The 18,491-nt window shown below is 46.1% G+C and overlaps 3 protein-coding genes across 7 annotated transcripts in view; 1 reads left to right on the top strand and 2 right to left on the bottom strand.

The window, feature by feature from the left end:
- Positions 1-8,233, bottom strand: part of MAD1L1 (mitotic arrest deficient 1 like 1) — a 381,688-nt gene extending 373,455 nt beyond the window's left edge. For both annotated transcript variants that reach the window (XM_075104884.1, XM_075104885.1), the window contains exons 1-6: positions 8,153-8,233; positions 6,541-6,694; positions 5,466-5,606; positions 3,499-3,678; positions 1,948-2,072; positions 1,199-1,280 (exon numbers count right to left, since the gene is read on the bottom strand). In XM_075104884.1, the coding sequence (XP_074960985.1) occupies positions 1,199-1,280; positions 1,948-2,072; positions 3,499-3,678; positions 5,466-5,606; positions 6,541-6,690 (678 nt within the window). In that variant the 5' untranslated portion in view covers positions 6,691-6,694; positions 8,153-8,233. The remainder of the gene's footprint in view (positions 1-1,198; positions 1,281-1,947; positions 2,073-3,498; positions 3,679-5,465; positions 5,607-6,540; positions 6,695-8,152) is intronic.
- Positions 8,234-9,305: 1,072 nt separating this feature from the next.
- Positions 9,306-11,770, bottom strand: MRM2 (mitochondrial rRNA methyltransferase 2). Its single transcript, XM_075104882.1, has 3 exons — positions 11,676-11,770; positions 10,760-11,031; positions 9,306-10,050 (listed from the first exon to the last, which is right to left on the bottom strand). Exons 1-3 carry the CDS (start codon positions 11,714-11,716, stop codon positions 9,626-9,628), a joined length of 738 nt encoding a protein of 245 aa, XP_074960983.1. The 5' UTR covers positions 11,717-11,770; the 3' UTR covers positions 9,306-9,625.
- NUDT1 (nudix hydrolase 1) lies at positions 11,746-16,253 on the top strand. 4 transcript variants are annotated; one of them, XM_075104881.1, is made up of 4 exons: positions 11,746-11,803; positions 12,235-12,388; positions 15,398-15,543; positions 15,757-16,253. In XM_075104881.1, the coding sequence occupies exons 2-4, from the start codon at positions 12,237-12,239 to the stop codon at positions 15,927-15,929; spliced, it is 471 nt and encodes a 156-aa protein (XP_074960982.1). In that variant the 5' UTR covers positions 11,746-11,803; positions 12,235-12,236; the 3' UTR covers positions 15,930-16,253. The 4 variants fall into 4 exon arrangements, with proteins under 4 accessions (XP_074960982.1, XP_074960980.1, XP_074960979.1 ...); XM_075104879.1 differs by having other exon boundaries at positions 11,774-11,845; XM_075104878.1 differs by having other exon boundaries at positions 11,783-11,865.
- The last annotated feature ends 2,238 nt before the right edge of the window (positions 16,254-18,491 follow it).

The raw sequence follows: 18,491 nt of genomic DNA, 5'->3' as shown, positions 1-18,491 counted from the left end.
GAGAGCAATGATTAACTTGGAACTAGTACGAGGTACTTCTCCATTGTACTTTTTAAACTCGAATCAATGATTCAAATGAAGTTGGACGGGAACTCAGTATGTCATTGATCCAATCCATTGCTCAAAGCAGAGGTGACTCTTGTTCCACTTGTAACACCTGGGCTGGCCTTTCTTTACACATGCTTACCCTAAGTTCGTAACAAAAAAAGATCTCTGCTAATCATTAAAAGGACATTCTTCTATTGACTAAACCAAATCTGTGATTTTCTCATCCTCTATCCCTCCATCAATGAAGTGTAGAGAGGAGTACTTGGATGGTCTGCAAGGAGTAGGAATGAAAAGAAACACAACCACGCATTTTAGCATTTTGGTAAATGTTGCTTTTTTTCTTCCTCAAAAAAAAGTTTATTTAGAGCTGTATTGCAGTCTGGTATCCTGTTTCCTGACCTTTCCTTTCAAAGGAGGAAGTCTCTTCTTGCAATCGCAGAACTGGCAATGAGGCTGGCTTTCAGCGTAGCTTCACTTTACAGTAACCACAGGCGATGCCACTATCAGCACCTGCTCAAACCAGAGTAACTCTCTACATCTGCCTCTCCCAGGAAGATAAGTGAAAAACATACACTCCCACCAACCTACGTTTTAATTTGAAAGGACATAAAGCACCTCTATACTCACATTTAAGTCAGCGTGGTTTTGAAAGGTTTGCAAGTAATTACACTCTCTAAAAGAGCTAAACCCATCTCCAGAGGAAGGACCTTCTGGGAAGCAGAAAGGTAACTGTAGTTGCTAGGTTCATCCTCCAGCATTTGAAAAACGATTGCTCTAGAAGCAGTCTTTTGCAGAGCAATCTTGTGCTTTGGCACAAGATCAAACAGAGCATTCCTCCAGGGCACTGCGTAAGGATATAAATCACCTTTCTATAGAGAAAGCACAGGTGGATTTTTTTTCCAATCAATTGATACAACGAAGGTGAAGAGTGTCATGTTACAGCTAATTGTAGGTAGCCTGGTCCATCCAATTGAATTCAGCCAACTTCAGCTCTTACCAGCCACCAGATCAGATTCTTATATGACAAACTAACCTTTTATTTTGGCAATAGTTTTTTGGGTTTTTTTTACAAAAAAAAAAAAAGCGTGTTCTGTACTTCCATGGAAGAAATTAAGAACTAAAGCTTTATATAGGCCACAAAGTTTCTTACCTTAATCTTCTGTTCATATTCTGCCAGTAGGGATTGGCTTGCTTGCAACGTCTGGATTTGCTGACTAGCCTCTTGCCATTTTCTGTTAGACATAGTCACAAGAGGCATTTAGCACCCAGGAATCACATACCAGAAACACCCTACATGCAGAACTACCTCTGACAAACATTTTCAAACACCACTAACAAGGTATATAGTACTGTTATAGAAGACTGCCTCTCATCATCTCCCTCTAATTTAGAGACAAAAATACCCATTTTAATTAAAAAAATGCATCTTGAGAAATACCCCAAAATCAAGCCACCTTAACTCTGAGACCAACAAATACACACTCACAGTAAATAAACAGCACCTTTGAAATGGAAGAGTTGAACTTAGTAAGCAAGGAAAAACACACTCATATCTTTCAACTACCCCTCAACTACGATTAAGTAAGGACTGATATTTTTGTTCTGTTCGGTCTATAAAATTCAGACCCTTTCCCGCCCACCTGCCTCCTATTAACTCTCTACCATGAACTTGAGACATCACTGAGATTTTAAGCTCAAATATTTTTTTCCTCAAGGTACAATTAAATTGCACCTCAGAGCTGGTTTCAAACAACAGTTATAACCTGCACATCCAGATCAAAGAACCCCTTTGAAGAACAGAAATCAAACACTGTTGAAAGTTTTCTGAGCAACAACAACTGCAGAAGACTGAAGTTTTGTTTGCCGCCTTCTCCCTACAGTCATTCATCCCCTGCTTACTTATGTTGAACATCCAGCTGTTCCATCAGTTCCTGCTTCTGAGAGTCTTGGCTTGTCATCTGCATCTCTTGATTCATTATATTCCATTGCAGCTCTGATATTTTCCCTTTTAAGATAGTGATTGTCTGAATTAATGGAAAGAAAGAATAAACACACAAGGCTATGACTCTCCAAGCTGGACATTATGGATGGTGACAGACAGAAACCATATCCACCTAGAAAATACAAACACTGAATCTAGAAACAATCCCACGCTCTTGCAAACCTTCAGACCTGAAAACTCTGCTCAGAAACAAAGGCAAGAGAAAAATCATTTAGCCGCTTTCATCTGTCACCAAAATTGTCATCTCCATTACCTATTAAGTGGGTGACCTCAAACTGGCATGAAAAATACCAAGCTTCAAAGCTAGATGATGATAAAACACAAGTATATATTAAAGTAAAAAAATTATCCCACAACCATTCCAAACATATTCTGTCTGGGTTTCAAAATTGAAAATGTCTGGGTTTGCCTCAACCAAATACCAGAAGTATTACACTTTCCTTAAAAGTAGAAGCCAGTGTTTTTTAGAGTTAAGGTATTTAGAACAAAATTTTAAAGAAAGTCTCACAGGTTTCTTTCATATAGCCGTCACTCAGCTCGCTTACATAGAATAAAACTGAAAAACCTCAAAACATTACATATGTAAGGTGTTTTCTAGACAGAGACACTTGTAGGGTTCTCATCTTGATACTGGTGGATATGGAAATAAAAAGAACACAGAAATAGAACTGCTGCGCACATTTCATACGTGGGTTTACTTCCTCTCATGTGCCATTGCTGTCTCCCTGTTTTTAATCACCGATAACTGGCACGTTAAATCTGTTTAGCTGCTTTATCACATAAGATACATTTCCAGGGACGCCTAGGCAGGGGGAAGGCTTAAGGACTTAGTGGTTGTTGATCTACACCCAGTGCAGGACATCACATTAAACAGAAAAGTTACAAATGAACTAGCTGAACTTAACTATAATGGTATCTGAAAACACTGAGGGTTGAGAAGATGGTCTTCTCATCCAAAAGAACCGAAATTATTACCCGAGCATTCATTCTACAGTAGGACACGCAGGCTTTTAAGACTTTGGGAAGACAAACTTTGTACATAACTTTGTTCTCACCCACTCTACAGTTCCCCCTACTTCCCATCTGACCTCCTCCATTGTTTCCCCTTTCTTTACTCAATGTCATGTAAGCTGGCTTCTAAACCTGGACGCTGTATGTAGCCTTGCACTTTTTTCCTCCTCCTCCATATGAACCTGTCTAAGAAATCTCTTCTCATTGTTAATTAACACAGCAACATCTTCTAACCTGCTCACTTGCATCTGGACTTGGTGGGGTTCTACACTTTGACAGCAAAGATGCACGCCACCAGGGTTTATTCATTTCCAGGCGATGAACGGTGATTCCAATTCTATTTTTTTTTTTACTAAATCAGAACGGCATTTTCAATTCACAAGAACTGCAAAGTCACCTGAAGCTATGAACACATTAAAAAATTACTCTGTTCTTACTTCATTAGCTTCAGCTAATTTGCTCTCCTTCTCCTGCAGTTTCTTACTCATTGTCTCCATGCTCTTCTTGTAGGATTTGTTCATCTCCATTTGTTCTTTCAGTTTATTTTCAGCTTCTGTCTCCCTTTCCTGATATTGTTTTATGCGTGTGAGCAGCTCCTGGTTACGGTCAGCCTCTCGCTTGCAAAGGAAAAAAAATGCAGAGGGACATGAGAAGAAAGTAGCACAAAGGTGAAACTGCCTTTGTTTCTCCTGTCTCCATTCCTCGTTACTGTGGTCACCAAGGCATCATCATGAAGCAATGTTACTCAGACCATAGCTTTAACGTCGCACTAACAAGGGCAAAAATGTTACCAGCACCAACTCAATGTCAAGGAACTACTCAGGGCAAGGGAGCTACAAAGTGGAGAGACAGAACCTTCCAAATCTCTTAGACTGAGACATGAATATGAGAACACAGACATAGCTTTACAGACTCTTTCCACTGGATCAAAGATGAAAACATGTGATGCTCCAATTTAAAGCTGACCCATGGATAGCAAAAGCAAATTCACTTCTAGAAACTCAGATCTCAACAGTTGGGTTAATAAGACAAACTTCCCCCTGCAACATGTGGAAACTGTATGAGGCTATTTAACAAAAAAGAAATGGGGTTTAAATGGACAGTGCTACCAATGAATGCAATAAATATTTTTGCACTCTGACAGCCTTTCATACACCATTTCAGTTTATTCTTACCACAAATTAATACTTATTGAAAAAATGTGTAGTAAATTGCTTTGCTAATCAAAGCAAATCGAGACAGAGATTTTCATAGGAAGCAAGGATTATGCGAAGCAATGTGAGGTTTCCAAAACCTTTATCCACATGACTCAAAAAAACCCACAGAATCTGAGCAGGGTAATTACCACAGTCCTGGATTAGTGCCGCTCCCCTTTCTTTGTACCAGTATTTCAAGGGTTTCTGTGACTGACTCAGCTACATTGCAGTTTGAACTTTTCCTGGCTTAATCCCACATCACCTGACTTCAGACGAATGAGGAATTTAGCCACTGACTCACTATTCCACAACTACACACTAAATCTGTCACCCAGCAGCCTTGTAAAATACAACAAAACGTGCTTAGGATTTTTTAAAGATTTCTTTTTAAACAATCAGCTGCATACAGGACCGTTATTATCCTACAAAACCCATAAACCTACTACTTATTTCAGTAATGTGGTTAAACAAACACATATGGGCATAAAACCAGAAACCAATAAAAGCTGTTAGTCCCCGAGTGAGGTTCACTCTTTTATCAGTGCAAGCTCTCTTGTGTGACAGTGCATGGCTGGCACTGCTGTCATTCCAATTAATTACAGTCACACAAACTAAATGTTTGCAATTGTGCCAACAAAAGTTTAAATTCATCTGGGAAAAAAAATGCTTCAATACTTCTGGGAGAAACAAACAACAAATCTCCTTTGTTATTGCTACTTGTGTGAACTTCAGCGCTAAACTAACAGAATCTAGTGATGAGATCATCAGTTTGTCAACCAAAAAAGGCTTTCGACGTTCACACTCCTGTGCACATTAGCAAGTTATCGTAATGCACTATGAGGGGCTCTGTAGAGCAAAACAGTTGGTGCTGGGGACGTGACACCCACACCACCACCACATCTGCAGTGAATGCAATCACAGTAAATGCATTCCAGGAGCATTTACTACAGATTCACTGAAGTATTTCTCTGAAGACAGAGTCTCCATTAGCAGCTGGAGACACTAGGCTTGCTCCTGGACTGCATCTTTCACTTTAGTTTCATCCAAAAACGTTGATTATAGACTTTCTGAGGCACACCACTGCAAACCAAAGCACAGCACGTGAGAAGTCAAGAGCCCTTATCCAAACTAAAACACCAACACTGATGCACTATGTATGTTCTGACTGAGGCCTAAGATATCAAGCCATCTGCAGCTGTCATACTTACCTCATAGTTTCTGGCATTGGTATTAGCTGCCTTCTCCAGCTCAATGCGAGCTCGCTTGTGACTAAGCTCCATCTGTATCTTCTCTCGTTCCACCTGCAGGAGCTGGGATTTGGAGTGGATCTGCCCAGCTTGCTCTTCCAACTGGCCAGTTCATGTGTGAAAAGGGACATTACACACCATTAACAGCACTGCAATAATATCGTTATCTCCTACCCTGTCATATTCAAATGACACTTGGATGCCATTTTACAAATTACAAGGAGACGATCACCATGTTTGTGGTACCTGCCTTCTCACACCAGCTGCAGAAGAGGAAACACAAGAGCTCATGCTCAGAAACCCACATCAAATCAATGTTAGCTGGAAAGAAGTGAATTTCAAGTTCTTCATTCAGAATTTCTCATTCAATCTCTAGTGGTACTCTGACTAAACGTACTTCTCTATCTCCAAAATGTTAATTACACTTAAGAGACTGAAATAGAAATTATGTTAAGATACAGAATACCGAAACTTTATTCCAGCCTAATAAACAGTCCCTATGATCCAAAACATCAACTTACCCTATGCTTTATGAGCATAAAGCAGCTTACAGGAAAAAGTAAAAAGAAAAAAACATGTGAATACAACCAGAAGCAGACAAGAAAGCACAAGTCATTAGCACATCAAAGCCGTAGCACAAGGCAAGTGTCCTGTGTGTGTCCAGGCAGCCAAACTTCAAGGAAGATTGTGAAAAAAGGTAACAAATTACTTACTAGAAAAATATTAACAGCTCCTTGGTTCAGCAATATGAAAACAACTTATAATTTAATTTCCTGAGCTGGTATACAAATATAACAAGCAGGGAAAAAATTCAGAGAACCTTTCTTAATTTTTTACAAAACAGAAATAAATATATCTGACATTTAAAAAAAAAATTTAAAGACTCTACAGTGTTCACCAAAAGCAACCTTTCATTACCAAGCTTGCATGAATATCAGTTTTTGAAAGAATGGTAAGATCTTAATGGAATCAATCCTGATTACTGGAAGCAAACTGAAGTGATACTGCAGGCATCACCAAGCTGAGGACACCTCACCTGCACCCTCTGCTGGTACTGAATCTGTAAGGAGCTTTGAGACGATCCTGGTGTAGCCAGCCCAGACACCCCCTCCATACGCTGTGAAATAAAGTTGTTGAGGGATCTCAGGGTGGAGAAGACAGTGGTATTATCTTCCAAGTCCTCCATGGCTCTGGAAATATATAGAAAGTCATGAGCAACACATTCAGAGCACCTTACAGTATACCGGCTGCTTTGCTAAAGAGAGGTATGTCACTGCTCTGAGGAAACACTAAATGCAAGGTCTTCCCATTTACAGGGTACAAAACCCAATGTGCTAGTCACCGCTGGGATCCACACGTCAGCTTGAACCAAGGCTGAAGTTGTAGGTCTCTGAAATGAGAAACTGATGCAACAGAGCCTGTTCTTCCCTCAGCTTTCTACCTGAAATGGTTTGATTTTTAAATACATTCTCCCCTGAATCTCAGCCCATGAGCGTACAAATAAGAGCTGTCGTAAGTTATACAAAATCAAATTCTCCTTTCCTATATATAATCTAGATTCTGGGATACAAGTTAACATCGTAGCACATGAAGACCTACAGCACATAACTCTAACAAACAGCACTCATTATTCTTCCTCCAAATATCTGGGGCAGGGAGGGACAACTAATTCCATACCAGCAGCAAACCCTACCTTCAACACAAGTTGATTCTGGTTCCCAAGGAGCACTTTGGGCCCTAACTTCCCGCAACAAAGCTTCCTGAGTTTGTAGATCGCTTCTGTAAGTAAAATGGTCTCTCCTTATTCACGTAGAAGTTTTTGTAACTCTCCCTTCAAATTTGGGAGTGTACTAACTAAAAGGCCAAAGACACATCGAGCCTGGAGCTGCCAAAAGCCTGCAAGGTTTCCCAGGAGACCTCAGGAAGGCTTAAGTGAGTCCCTCCAGGGACCGCACGTCCCACAAAGCCCCAGCAGCACAGGAGAAGGTTCGGAATGAGGAAAGGCAACCCACGACGTTCACGTAGGCTTGTACCAGAGAGACAGACTTGGGCTAACTTTCAGGCTTATGCCCTCTCAGGGTAACGCAGCAGTTATTCTTTGGATTTATGCAAAGAGGAGACATAATGGAAGCACAGTGACAACAGATCAGCCAAAACCCAAATGAAGACGTTTATTCGAAGTAAGTATTTCAGTATCACATGCAAATAAATTCAAGAGAGATCACTGCCCACAGGTAACCGGGCTCCAGCAAGCCTGTTTTGAAATTAAGCTAAACATTAAGACGACAGGTACAGCCCGCCCCCCACCGCAGCGCAGGCCCCCCCTGCCCTCCCAGCCCAGCGCCCCGCCGCAAAGCCCCGCGAGCGGCGGCGGTGGGCGCAGGGCTGCCCACGGCTAGCACGGCGAGGGGCTCGCCCTCACGGACCCCCGAGAGCGGGGCACCGGCGGCGCCCGCAGCCCTGCCCCGCCTCGGGGGGCGGGAACGGGGGGCACGGCACGGCTCAGCCTCCCTACACACGCTCACACGCCGCTGCGCTCGGCCGGAGCGGGGTGGGAGCGCCGGGCCGAGCGGAGCCGGCGGCCGCCCGCCCGCCCTCCTTCCCTGAGAGGCTCCCTCACAGGCGCCTTCCCGCCCTCCCTCACTCACCCGCCGCGGGCGGCGGCGCGCGCCCGCTTGGATCTCCCTCCTCGCCCCGGCGCCGAGATCTCACGGGAACTGGTGTCCAGATCTCGCGAGAACAGAGGTCCGGGCCCGCCGTAACGACGGGACTAGGCGCGCAATCCCGCCGCCACCTCCGCGCCGTTACCGTAATGCCCCGCCTCGGTGCGAAGCTCAGCCTCTCCACCCCCACCCCCCAAAACCGCCCTGTCCCCCGCTCCTGCCAGGGCAGAGCCCTCCCGTCCCGCCGGAGGGGCAACAGGGAAAGCACACGCTTTGCCAGCGCCCTGCTCCCTCCGGTTCCTGCTGCCAATCGCTGGTGACAAAAGTTTCTCCAAGAGCGGCCTGACAATTTTTTTTTCCTCCCTAAACATATACAGAGCAACATCCAGCCCCCCAGTTTAGGTTTCTGGAGATAATGCTTTCACGCACACCATTCGGTATGGAGATCCAGATCGGGAGGTTTCAAAGCAGTTAAAATTTGATAAGCATTCCAAAGGAGATGTTTGTAATGAGAAAGATCTGGAAGCCCTAAAAACAGGCAGTGCCACCACCTCCTCTTATAACTCATGCCACAGTCACCCTGATAAAAGTGCTATTTAATGTAAAAGTTGTCACTTTCAGATAAGACAGTGGCTAAATTTATTTTTGCAAACAGAACTCTAGCACTTCAATCAGTAACTCTCCCCGTCCGGGACCCCAGGAATGTCTTGTCATTTTACCCAAGACGCATCATCAGTCAAATACAAAAACATCACTGAAAACATGGGGGAAATTATCTTCGCAGTAGTGATGACCCTGCCCTACTGCCATTTACTGGATTTATGAGCACAACGAAGTAGCAATTTCTAAATAACACCCATGTCTGTCTGTAGAAAACGCAGCAGAGCCATCAGGCTAAATATCCCAGAGCCGGCTGTACATCCTGGGCGGCCACGTTACAGATCGTACGTGACGATGCAGATTCTGCCATGCACGAAAACGTTATCTGTTTTGTCATGTGCTAATAAATTGCACCAGCTTTTAAGAAAGATGAAGAGGCAATAAATGGACTCCCCTGGCTGCTCCCCCTCCACCTTTATGGTTAGTCTCATATATGACAACATTAGTAGAGCAATGATTTTCGAGCACACGTTAAAAACTCACATAATCACTGTTTTATTTTCATTTCCATTACTCCAGCCCCAGAGGTTGCCTTTCACATTACCCCTCTCCATTCCCAACTGTTTTCTCCACAGGTGAGAAGCTAGATTGGATGTCTCTGCTTGTATAATTAGTGGATAAACTCAGCAGGACACCACCCTCGTTTATTTCTGTATTTGAAAAGCATGAGGTACTTCACAAGAATCGTGGCAGGTTTACCCAGGGTCTTAATGCTGGGATTTTTCTTTAAACATGTGCCAAAGTCAGATTTCCAGTCAATGTCTGATCACCTGTTTGAAAATCTGCGGGTCTCAGCTTTCATTTCCCTTTGTACAGTCTTGCCAAATAATAAGATTCAGCAGAGTCTTTCCGGCTGGCCTGAGGCTTTATAGTTCTCACATCTTGGAACTGCTCCTTCAGTTTGTTTTGCAGAAGGCTGGACTCACGTCCGTCCCAGAATTTACAGAGCATTGTTCCTTTTGGCTTTAAAATACTTTGGGACATATTCAGAAGGCCTAAACATAGATTGATCAGCTTCTGATGATCCAGTTCTTTAATGCCTGTCGCATTAGGTGCCATGTCGCTCAAGATAACGTCCACCTTCTCTGCAGGAAGCAGACTCTGAATCCTCCTCAGCGTGCTTGGGTCTGCAATGTCAGCCTCCGACAGAAAGACTGCTCCTTCCAGAGGAGAAATCCGCAGGAGGTCGACGCCAAGGACGAAGCCAGCAGGGACAGCAGGATCTACATTATAAGAACAAATGACATACTTACTCAACACTCATAATGGTCGCAAACAACTTGCATATACATGAGCTCCACGCTAGTCGATAAACAAAAATGTATCACCTGCCACGTCTGGTCTTCTCGTCCCTAAGACAGCTTGCTGCGTGCATCTGGATGGATGGTTTGCTCTAAGCTAATCCATTCAAGACATGAAAACTCAGTTACTTTGGATAAGCAAGAGGTATTTCTCTTGGTTTTGTCCTGTTCTTTCAAGGCTGATAGTCCAGAAATCCCGGACAAACAGTACAAATGGTAACACCTTATCTTGTAAATATTAATGGCTTAAAACGCGTGAGCTGTATGTAGTGGTTACTACCATTTTTCAAGAAGGGAAATAAAAACACAGAAAAGCCAAGTTACCTGCTGCAGGCTGAACAAATTTCAGAACTGGATGAAGGGTTCCACCCCACAACACAGTTAATCAGAACACTTCCTTACGCCTACATAGCACCTCATGTTAAGTTTTTAATTCATAGATATGATTTCTCCGGACCGTATGACAATCTTCACTGCCACATAGGCACACACCCTCAGGCTGCTATCAGTGACTCTGGTGTCTGCCAGTACCCGTGTCCCTTCCCCACACCGCCACCAGCACAGTTGAGTTTCCTCACACACTTCAAGACGAGTATCATCCCCATCTTGCCTGCCAAAAATGTGCACTTACCGGTACCTAAAGCATTGACCCTCTCTACAGCAACCTGGCTCCAAGCACCAGGTGCTGCTCCACAGTCAAGAACAGAAAGTCCTGGACGAAGAATATGAAGCTTGTCATCAATTTCCAGTAATTTGAAGGCACTTCGGCATCGGTAATGCTGCCGCTTCGTTGCCTTGACAAAGGGATCCTTCAAGTGCCGCTCCCACCACCAGTGCTCGGTTCCAGTTTTCTTCAGAAACCTTGCTGTGGTGTGGAGACATTTGCTTGCCAGATGCCAACAGCTGCCCGGGAAGAAAGGCGAGTTAATTGATTAGTGTGTAATCACTATGTATTTCAGAAGTCCCTATAATAATTAATCCTACCCACTACAGCTCTGCCTGTTTTACCACCAGGTTCACAAAAAAGCCTCCAAATTTGAGGTTCTTGGCACCATTACCTTGTCCGATCTTAACGAAAAGGGACATGTTTTGGCCGGAAGCCTCACAGGTTACCCCCAAGCGAGGGCAGGAAAGGGGGCCCCGCTCTGACACAGCCCTCGGCCTCTGCTCCAGCGTTTGTGCTCGAGGCCGGCGGGGCCCAGTGAGGCGCAGGGCTGCCGCCAAGGCCTCCGCGGTGGGAAGGCCGGGGGTACGTGGGCCCCCCAAAGCGAGGAAGGACGCCCCGGCTCCCGGAGGCTGCTTCATGGCTGCGGGTGGAACATGCCAGCTGCCACGGGCACCGCTCCCACCGCTCCCCCTGTAAACAGCCCCGCTCCGGCACTTCCAGCACCGACAAACCCAAAACGCCCGTTTCCCCGTTCCTGATAAAAATTTAAGGGACTAATCCGGCACCGCCCTGGGGACCCCCACCAACACCCCCCGGGGCCGGGAGAGGGCCCGCCGGCCCGGCGCCCTGCCGAGCTCGCCTCAGTGGCCCCGCCACGCACCGGCCCCCGGCGGCGGCAGCGGCTCCCCCCGTGCCGGCCATGGCGGCCGCCTCAGCCGGTCCCGCCCCGCGGCAGCAGCGAGGGGAGGCGGGGCGGGACCGGCGGCGGCGCGGGAAGAGCCGGGGCGGGTGGGCCGCGGGGGGCCGCGCCGCGCCACGGTGGGCGGGAAGGTCGGGCGCTTGGGGCCGAGGTGCTCAGGGGAACGAGGGAGCCCGGCGCTGGGGATGGGGGCGCTGGGGGAGGGGTGCTGGGGCTCCGGGGAGAGGGGTTTTGGGGGAACGAGGGTTTGGGGAGGAGGGATCAAAGATTTGGGGAGGGGGTGCTGGGCGTGCAGGAGAGCGAGGGTCGGTGGGGTGTGTTAGAGGAGCACGCACTGGGAGGGGCATAGGGGGACCAAGGGTTTGGGCTGGGGATGGAGGGGACCAGGCATTTGGGGAGGGGGTGCTGGGTGTTTTGCGGGGTGAGGGGGTCTCTGCCCGCCCTGGGCCGGAGGAGCAGCCTGGCCTCCCCTCTGGGGGAGCCCTTGGCGCAGCGTGCCCCCTCGTCTCTCGCCCAGCAGCCATGTGCACATCCAGGCTCTTCACCCTCGTCCTGGTGGTGCAGCCACCCCGCGTCCTCCTGGGCATGAAGAAGCGCGGGTTTGGAGCCGGGCTGTGGAACGGCTTCGGGGGCAAGGTGCAGCCGGGGGAGACCATCGAGGAGGCTGCTCGCAGGTGAGGCCGGTGCCCTGGGGAGAGGCAGGTACTGGGGCGCAGGTTGGGCCCTGGAGGCCTTGGACCATTCCTGGGGGGCTGCAGGTGGAGTTGCCGCAGCCTGGCTGGTCGATAACGCCTTCCTAACCAGGGCGTTGCCAGCGGGTGCAGGCGTGAGCCATCTCTGAACAGAGAAAACCGCCTGCCCCGCAGGTGATGGGGGACGGCCCGCGTGTACAAAGAAACGGGGTTGCTCCCCGTTGCCTGTCATCTGCAAATCTTTAACCGTCGCCCAGTCTATGAGTAACTGGAGTGTCCTCCCTCCCATCTCTTGGACTCTGAAACCGAGGGTCAGTCTGCTAGTGCTGGACAGAGGTTCTTGCGCCGTTCAGAAAGGTGCAGGGTTTAATTTTGGCTATATAGCAGCATTACAGCTGATGCTAGTGGACTGCTTATTGTTTCAGTTTTGAAGCTGTTGAACAGGTGCTACCTTCCAGTAGCATTTTTAGTACTGTGTGAAAATGTAGTTATAAAATATTAGAAATTCTCAGAGGTCCTTTAAGGCAACCTCTGAAATTTATTATTTGACTGCATGGCGGCATTTTTAAGCCCTAATGCTGAGTTAGGGAATTTAGTTCCGTCAGTACAGAGGTACAGTACCATTTTTGAAGGTTTTGGTACCGATTTCTTGAAGTTCCTTCTTCTGTCTAGTCATTAAAATGAAATAGCAGGTCACAAATGAAATGCTAAACCCCCGTAAAGATTAGGTACCTTGTTATTTATATGAACCTTGCTGATACAAAGCCACACTTTGCCATCTCCTCACTTTCTGATGTGTGCCCAAAATTGCCCTCGCACCTGCAGGAAGTTCAGTGTTGGTGTGCTCAGCAGCTACCTAGCAGCTTTTGCCCTGAACTGTCTCCTCAGCTGCACTGGTGCAACTGCCTGGGTTCTGTGGTGAGCTAATCCAGGGGACAGAAGGGTCCTCTAAGCAGATGTGCACCCGGCAGTGCATGGGCTTAACGTACCTGAGGCTCACGTCATGGCTTTTCGTGTCGTTTATCATCCCTGAGTGGAGGGAGGGGGGAGATCAGTTTTGTTACTTAAATGAGGCCTCCATTTGCTAGGCTTACATTGCTACCGACTGTGGTGTAAATCTAAAGATTTAATTTAGCATTGATTTCCTAGGCGTGTGTTTATCTGTGCCAGCCCAGAGTTAGAAACCGGAGCTTTAGTCCAATTGAGATGTCAGGTGGTGAAAGTTCCAGCGACCTCAGTGCAGCGTGCCACAGCACAGCCAGCGCCTGCTGCTGTGGGCTGTGGAACAGCAAATCCTCAGCCCTTTCGATGCAGCTGGTAGGAGTTCACTGCAGAATGACATCACCGATTCCTGCCAAGGTCAAGGGAGCAGGAAGCAGCCCCCAGAGCCAGGGCCAGCTAGGCACGCAGCCCGCCTTCCTGGTGGGGACCGACACCGTGGCAGTGCTGCCTCGGGGCACAGCTCTCCTCCAAGCGGTGTCCCGCAGTCCAAACCAAACTTAACTTGCACCTTCTCCGCTCTGTATTCGGGGTTCATTCATTCTGTGGTTCCATGTTGCACTGTCTCAGTTGGGTTTGCAGCGGCATAAGGTGTGAAGTGTCCTCATGGCACAGATAGTTATATATTAAGCTGAAACATGAACAAGAAGTTTCTTGAATCAGTAAGATTTCTATACTCCGCTGGGTGCACCACGTTCCTGTGAGCGCCTGGGCACCCACAGCTCTTCAGCGGCACATCTTGCAAAGGGAGTGCTTAGCTAGCTCATTACATCTAGTTTGCTACTGGTAAAGTTTCCCCTGACCATATACAGAGCCAAACAGCTGACAGATAAACTGCTTAAAGAACCGTAGCACTGCTGTGCTTTGTTGTTCAATTCTCCCAGTCTGTAAAATGAGGCTTTTAGCTTTGTTGCTGGAAAACTGCCTCTATTTTAGACATAGTTTCTCAGAAAGATAAACTAAAATTAGCCAAGACATTAAGTTGGAACGTAATTTTGAAGGATGGGATTCATGAAATTGATGCCAAAGAAAGCTGGAGCCTTAAAGATAATTTTCATTACATTTTAAAATTAAGTTACTGCCAAATATGCAGCTACATTAATTATTAACCTTAGCTGAAGATACAGTGTTTCAAAGTACTCCTTATTTTTGCACATAGAAAAAACATGACTAACTTCAAGCCGTGCTGATTCTGTTAGAGGCAGGTGAATTAAAAAAAAGCCCCAAGTGCGAAGCATAAACAGAACAAGTAATTGAACGTGCTCCAGGTAGCCTTGCATGGTGATGCATGGAGAAGAGCCATCCAGCAAGTCTCAAAGTGCTCTTGAAAGTCTTGCCTTCTAGCCTCTCGTTGTGCTACATGTGCTTCCAAGGAGCAGAAATGGGAAGTTTACACCATTGCTTTGTATTTTTTATACAGCATTTGAATGGGAGCTGGTATTCCTAATGGTCTGCGTGCAAATCGTGTTACGTAGCGCGTAGCATTACTGAAGTGTCAGAAGTAGCTGATTTTATTGCACGTACAGATGTTCTAGTACTTATTACCTGCTTCCCCACAATTCTAAAAGCTTTAGCTTGAAGTTGGCAAAGCCTTTTGTTTTGGCAAAGCGTATCTCAGAGTTCTCACAGTTTTTAAGCCGCATCCAACTACAGTTATGAGTGTGTTAGCACACTTCTAACCTCAGAAAAGACCATCGTGTTGCAAGGAGAGTAAATCATACTAAACCAATTTTCCTGAATCTTTCCCTACCAGCCTGTAGAAACTTGAAATAACACACGAGCTGGTCTGACATGGCTCCGCTGTGGCGTAAGCAGGCTGGTAGTCTGGTGGAAGCCACAGCTCTGCTCTGCAGGCTGTGCCCTGCTCTGCTTTACAGGTGCAGCTTCCACCTTCATTTCACTGGAAGCGTTTTGAATGTGCAAGTAAAGCTAATAACTGCTTTTCTATTCTCCCACTGCTTGCTTTCATGTAACAGTGTATTTCTTGTGCAGGGAGCTCCTAGAGGAGAGCGGACTGACTGTGGACACCTTGCAGAAGATGGGGCAGATCACGTTTGAATTTGTAGGCAACTCTGAACTCATGGAAGTGCACGTTTTCCGAGCAGATCATTTTCATGGAGAGCCAACAGAAAGCGATGGTAGGTAGCTAGGGGAGGGGAAGGGCGGGCTTGCATTCTCTTCTGAGACACTATTGCTCTTAAGAAACGCACAACTATTCATGCCAAAATCCCTTTGAGAAGGGAGGCAGCTGGGCTGTAGAAGGAAGCTGCTCGCTGACAGATATTCAAGGTCTAGGCAGCAAAAAACCAAGAAAAAGTCTCATGCAAAGTTCTTTTGTCTTCCCCCACCAGAAATGCGTCCGCAGTGGTTTCAGCTGGACGAGGTGCCGTTCAATCACATGTGGGCAGATGATATCTATTGGTTTCCCCTGCTGCTTCAGAAAAAGTTGTTTCGTGGCTATTTTAAGTTCCAGGGAGAAGACACTATCCTGGAGCATACCCTGAAAGAAGTGGAGGAAATTTAAGAAAAATGGAAGCATTTAACCCATGTGCTGCTGCCCACATTGGGCTCAAACACCATGAGTACTACTTGGAAGGGTTTCCTTTCTCAACTCTCCAGCAAAGGAGACTTATTTGCCAAGTCACTGGAAAGTAAAGAAAATAAGGGGGTTTCTTAGAGCAGAAATAAAAGTAGCGAGATGGCCCTGGCTGTGGTGTACCTCAGCGGCTCACAATTATTAGAAATTTAGTGTTAACCTTTTTCCTTGCAGGTGGCTCATTTTTTTTAGGCTTTTCCCTCATGGGTGGAAGTGTTTTTAAAAGATTAAAGATATTTTTTAGTAAAAGCATGTGTTGTTCTGTCATAAACAGCCGGCTACCTTCTAGACCGTTTAAGGGCCTTTCAGGAGTTGGTGTCCTTTCACAGAAACATTCACAGGACTGTGATGCAGCAGAATCAATTATCTTCTCTCTGCCAGTTTCTGCACAGTTCCCTATTCAGCATTCTTTCCTGGGACAAGGTGGGGCTTGGCCAGTGCTGTGAAAGCTTTTTGGAAAGTTTATGTGGAGAACCCTTCAGGATTCTCCAGCTGAAGGTAGCATAAGATTACAGGAGTCAAGAAAAGAAAAGTCAGAGGTAGATGTATGGCACTGTTCAAGCCCTGCTTTCACGTTTGCAGCTCCTGCTGTGAATTTGCACCATTGTGAGCATTTCAGGTAAAAATATGCCAAAGAAAATCAAGTTTCAGCAAGCCCACATTGCCAAGTGCGGTCACCTACGGCTGCAGGCCTCAGCACATGGCAGTAGCAGGTGACCTGTTCAGCATCCAGGTCAGCCCAACTCAGCATACCAGGCACCAAAAGGTTAATCAAACTGCTAGAAATAAGACATCGCATACAAGTTTGGGTTTTTTTTTTTTAAACACTTTTACAAACACTTTTACATAACACAGATAGAATCTTGGAATGTAATATAGGATCTGTAAACATTTCCAGTCTACCAGCTGTAGTAATAGTTCTTTAATTCCTGCATTTGGATAAAGTGCTTCATACATAAGGCTATTTGAGCAAAGCAAAGATACAGGATATTCCAGGCAGGCAAAATTCACACCCTCTGAACAAGATTGTTTCTTCTTGTCTCCCTCTAGCAGTTCTGAATAATTTATACCACTCAAAAATGCCCTCCTTCATATGCTCAGTAAGCCACAGCTCAGAGTTAAGAGGATAAGAGTTAACGCCTTAAGACCCTTCCTTTTGTGCTGCACACTGAGTTATTTAGAGTTTTTGATACTCACCTCTGCTTCTGACAGAGCAGTAAGGGTTTCTGGCTGTTCTAACGGAGAGAATAGCTTGAGACAAGTTGAGGAGAAAAAATAAGCGCAAGGGCACAGGTAGCTTCTAACAGGATGTAAGACCTTACTGCATGGTAGGAAAACGGCAGCCAATACCTGTTATCTTGATTTATTTCCTGGTGGAAACACTGAATTGCACGGAGAGACAGCAAATTACTTTCTGTTCCTCCAGGAGTTAGGTAGGAAAAGGACAAACGCGGCTCAGGCTTGCGCTGCTATTTGCTATCCCCTCTTCTGCGGTCAATTCAATCCCTTTCTGAAGGCGCTTTCACCAGCGCTGACTTTTAGCTGATGTCAGAGAGTGACTTTACTGCTCCTGCTGCAGTTGTGGAGACTGACGTGGTTTAAGTAAGTTCTGTCCCCAGCTGGTGTTCTTTGTCTTTTAGGAAACAGCACAAGCTGAAGATTGTCAATTAGCCTGTTACAAATTCCAGGAATTACACCCTTGCATGTCAGAGTAGAAGAGTAGAAGCACTGGAATGCAGCAAGGCACTGTTGAAAACATGTTACCATTCGGGAAGAGCAACTTGCAAGGGAGAGGGAAAGAGAGGGAAAAAGGTATCAAAGATTAAGGTTCTATTGTAAATACAGTTTGGAAAGCCTTTCAACATGTGATACTGGTCAAAAAGCCTGTATATTGCCACTTCACAGCTTGAAGCAGAGGAGACCTCAGGAGTGACAAAAAAACATATAGCCCTTTTGACAAAACATTTTTCAGGCAAAGTTTCAGGTTCTCAGCCGTTTCCTACTCCAGTACCTCCACAACAAATTCTGGCAGAGACACGGACAGAAAGATCGGAGGCCTCTTCTATTATTACTGTTTTGAAAACACAAAAGTCCCCATGAGCTCAAGCAATACACAGAAAGCTTCCATTCAAGAAGGCACGTTAACTCTTTGGCGCTACATCTTACAGGAGCATCAGTTCTTGGGTAGGCAGCACGCGCTCTTCGATTAGCCTTCTGGTTTGCTTAGTGTTTATTGCAATCTCCCCAGCTGCCAGCAACGGAACCGACTTCATTAAGTCTTGGTCTCACCCTTGCGTACAGCTCGGCTGTTTGCCGCAGAAGGCGATAGCATGGAGGTAACTACAACTGCTTCCCCTACATTGGCTGGGGTAGACAGACAATTGATTCCCTGCTGCATTCCTCTAGAAGAAAGAAGCTGTACTTGGCGCTGCTCACCAAGTCTGACGGACATTTACACTAAACAGAACAAATACAGTAAGGAAACCCCTC

The sequence above is a fragment of the Phalacrocorax aristotelis genome, chromosome 10 (genome assembly GCF_949628215.1).
Source record: "Phalacrocorax aristotelis chromosome 10, bGulAri2.1, whole genome shotgun sequence".
Lineage (NCBI taxonomy): Eukaryota > Metazoa > Chordata > Aves > Suliformes > Phalacrocoracidae > Phalacrocorax > Phalacrocorax aristotelis.
Note: the sequence above shows the minus strand (reverse complement) of the source record. Positions and strands in the feature narration are given on the sequence as shown.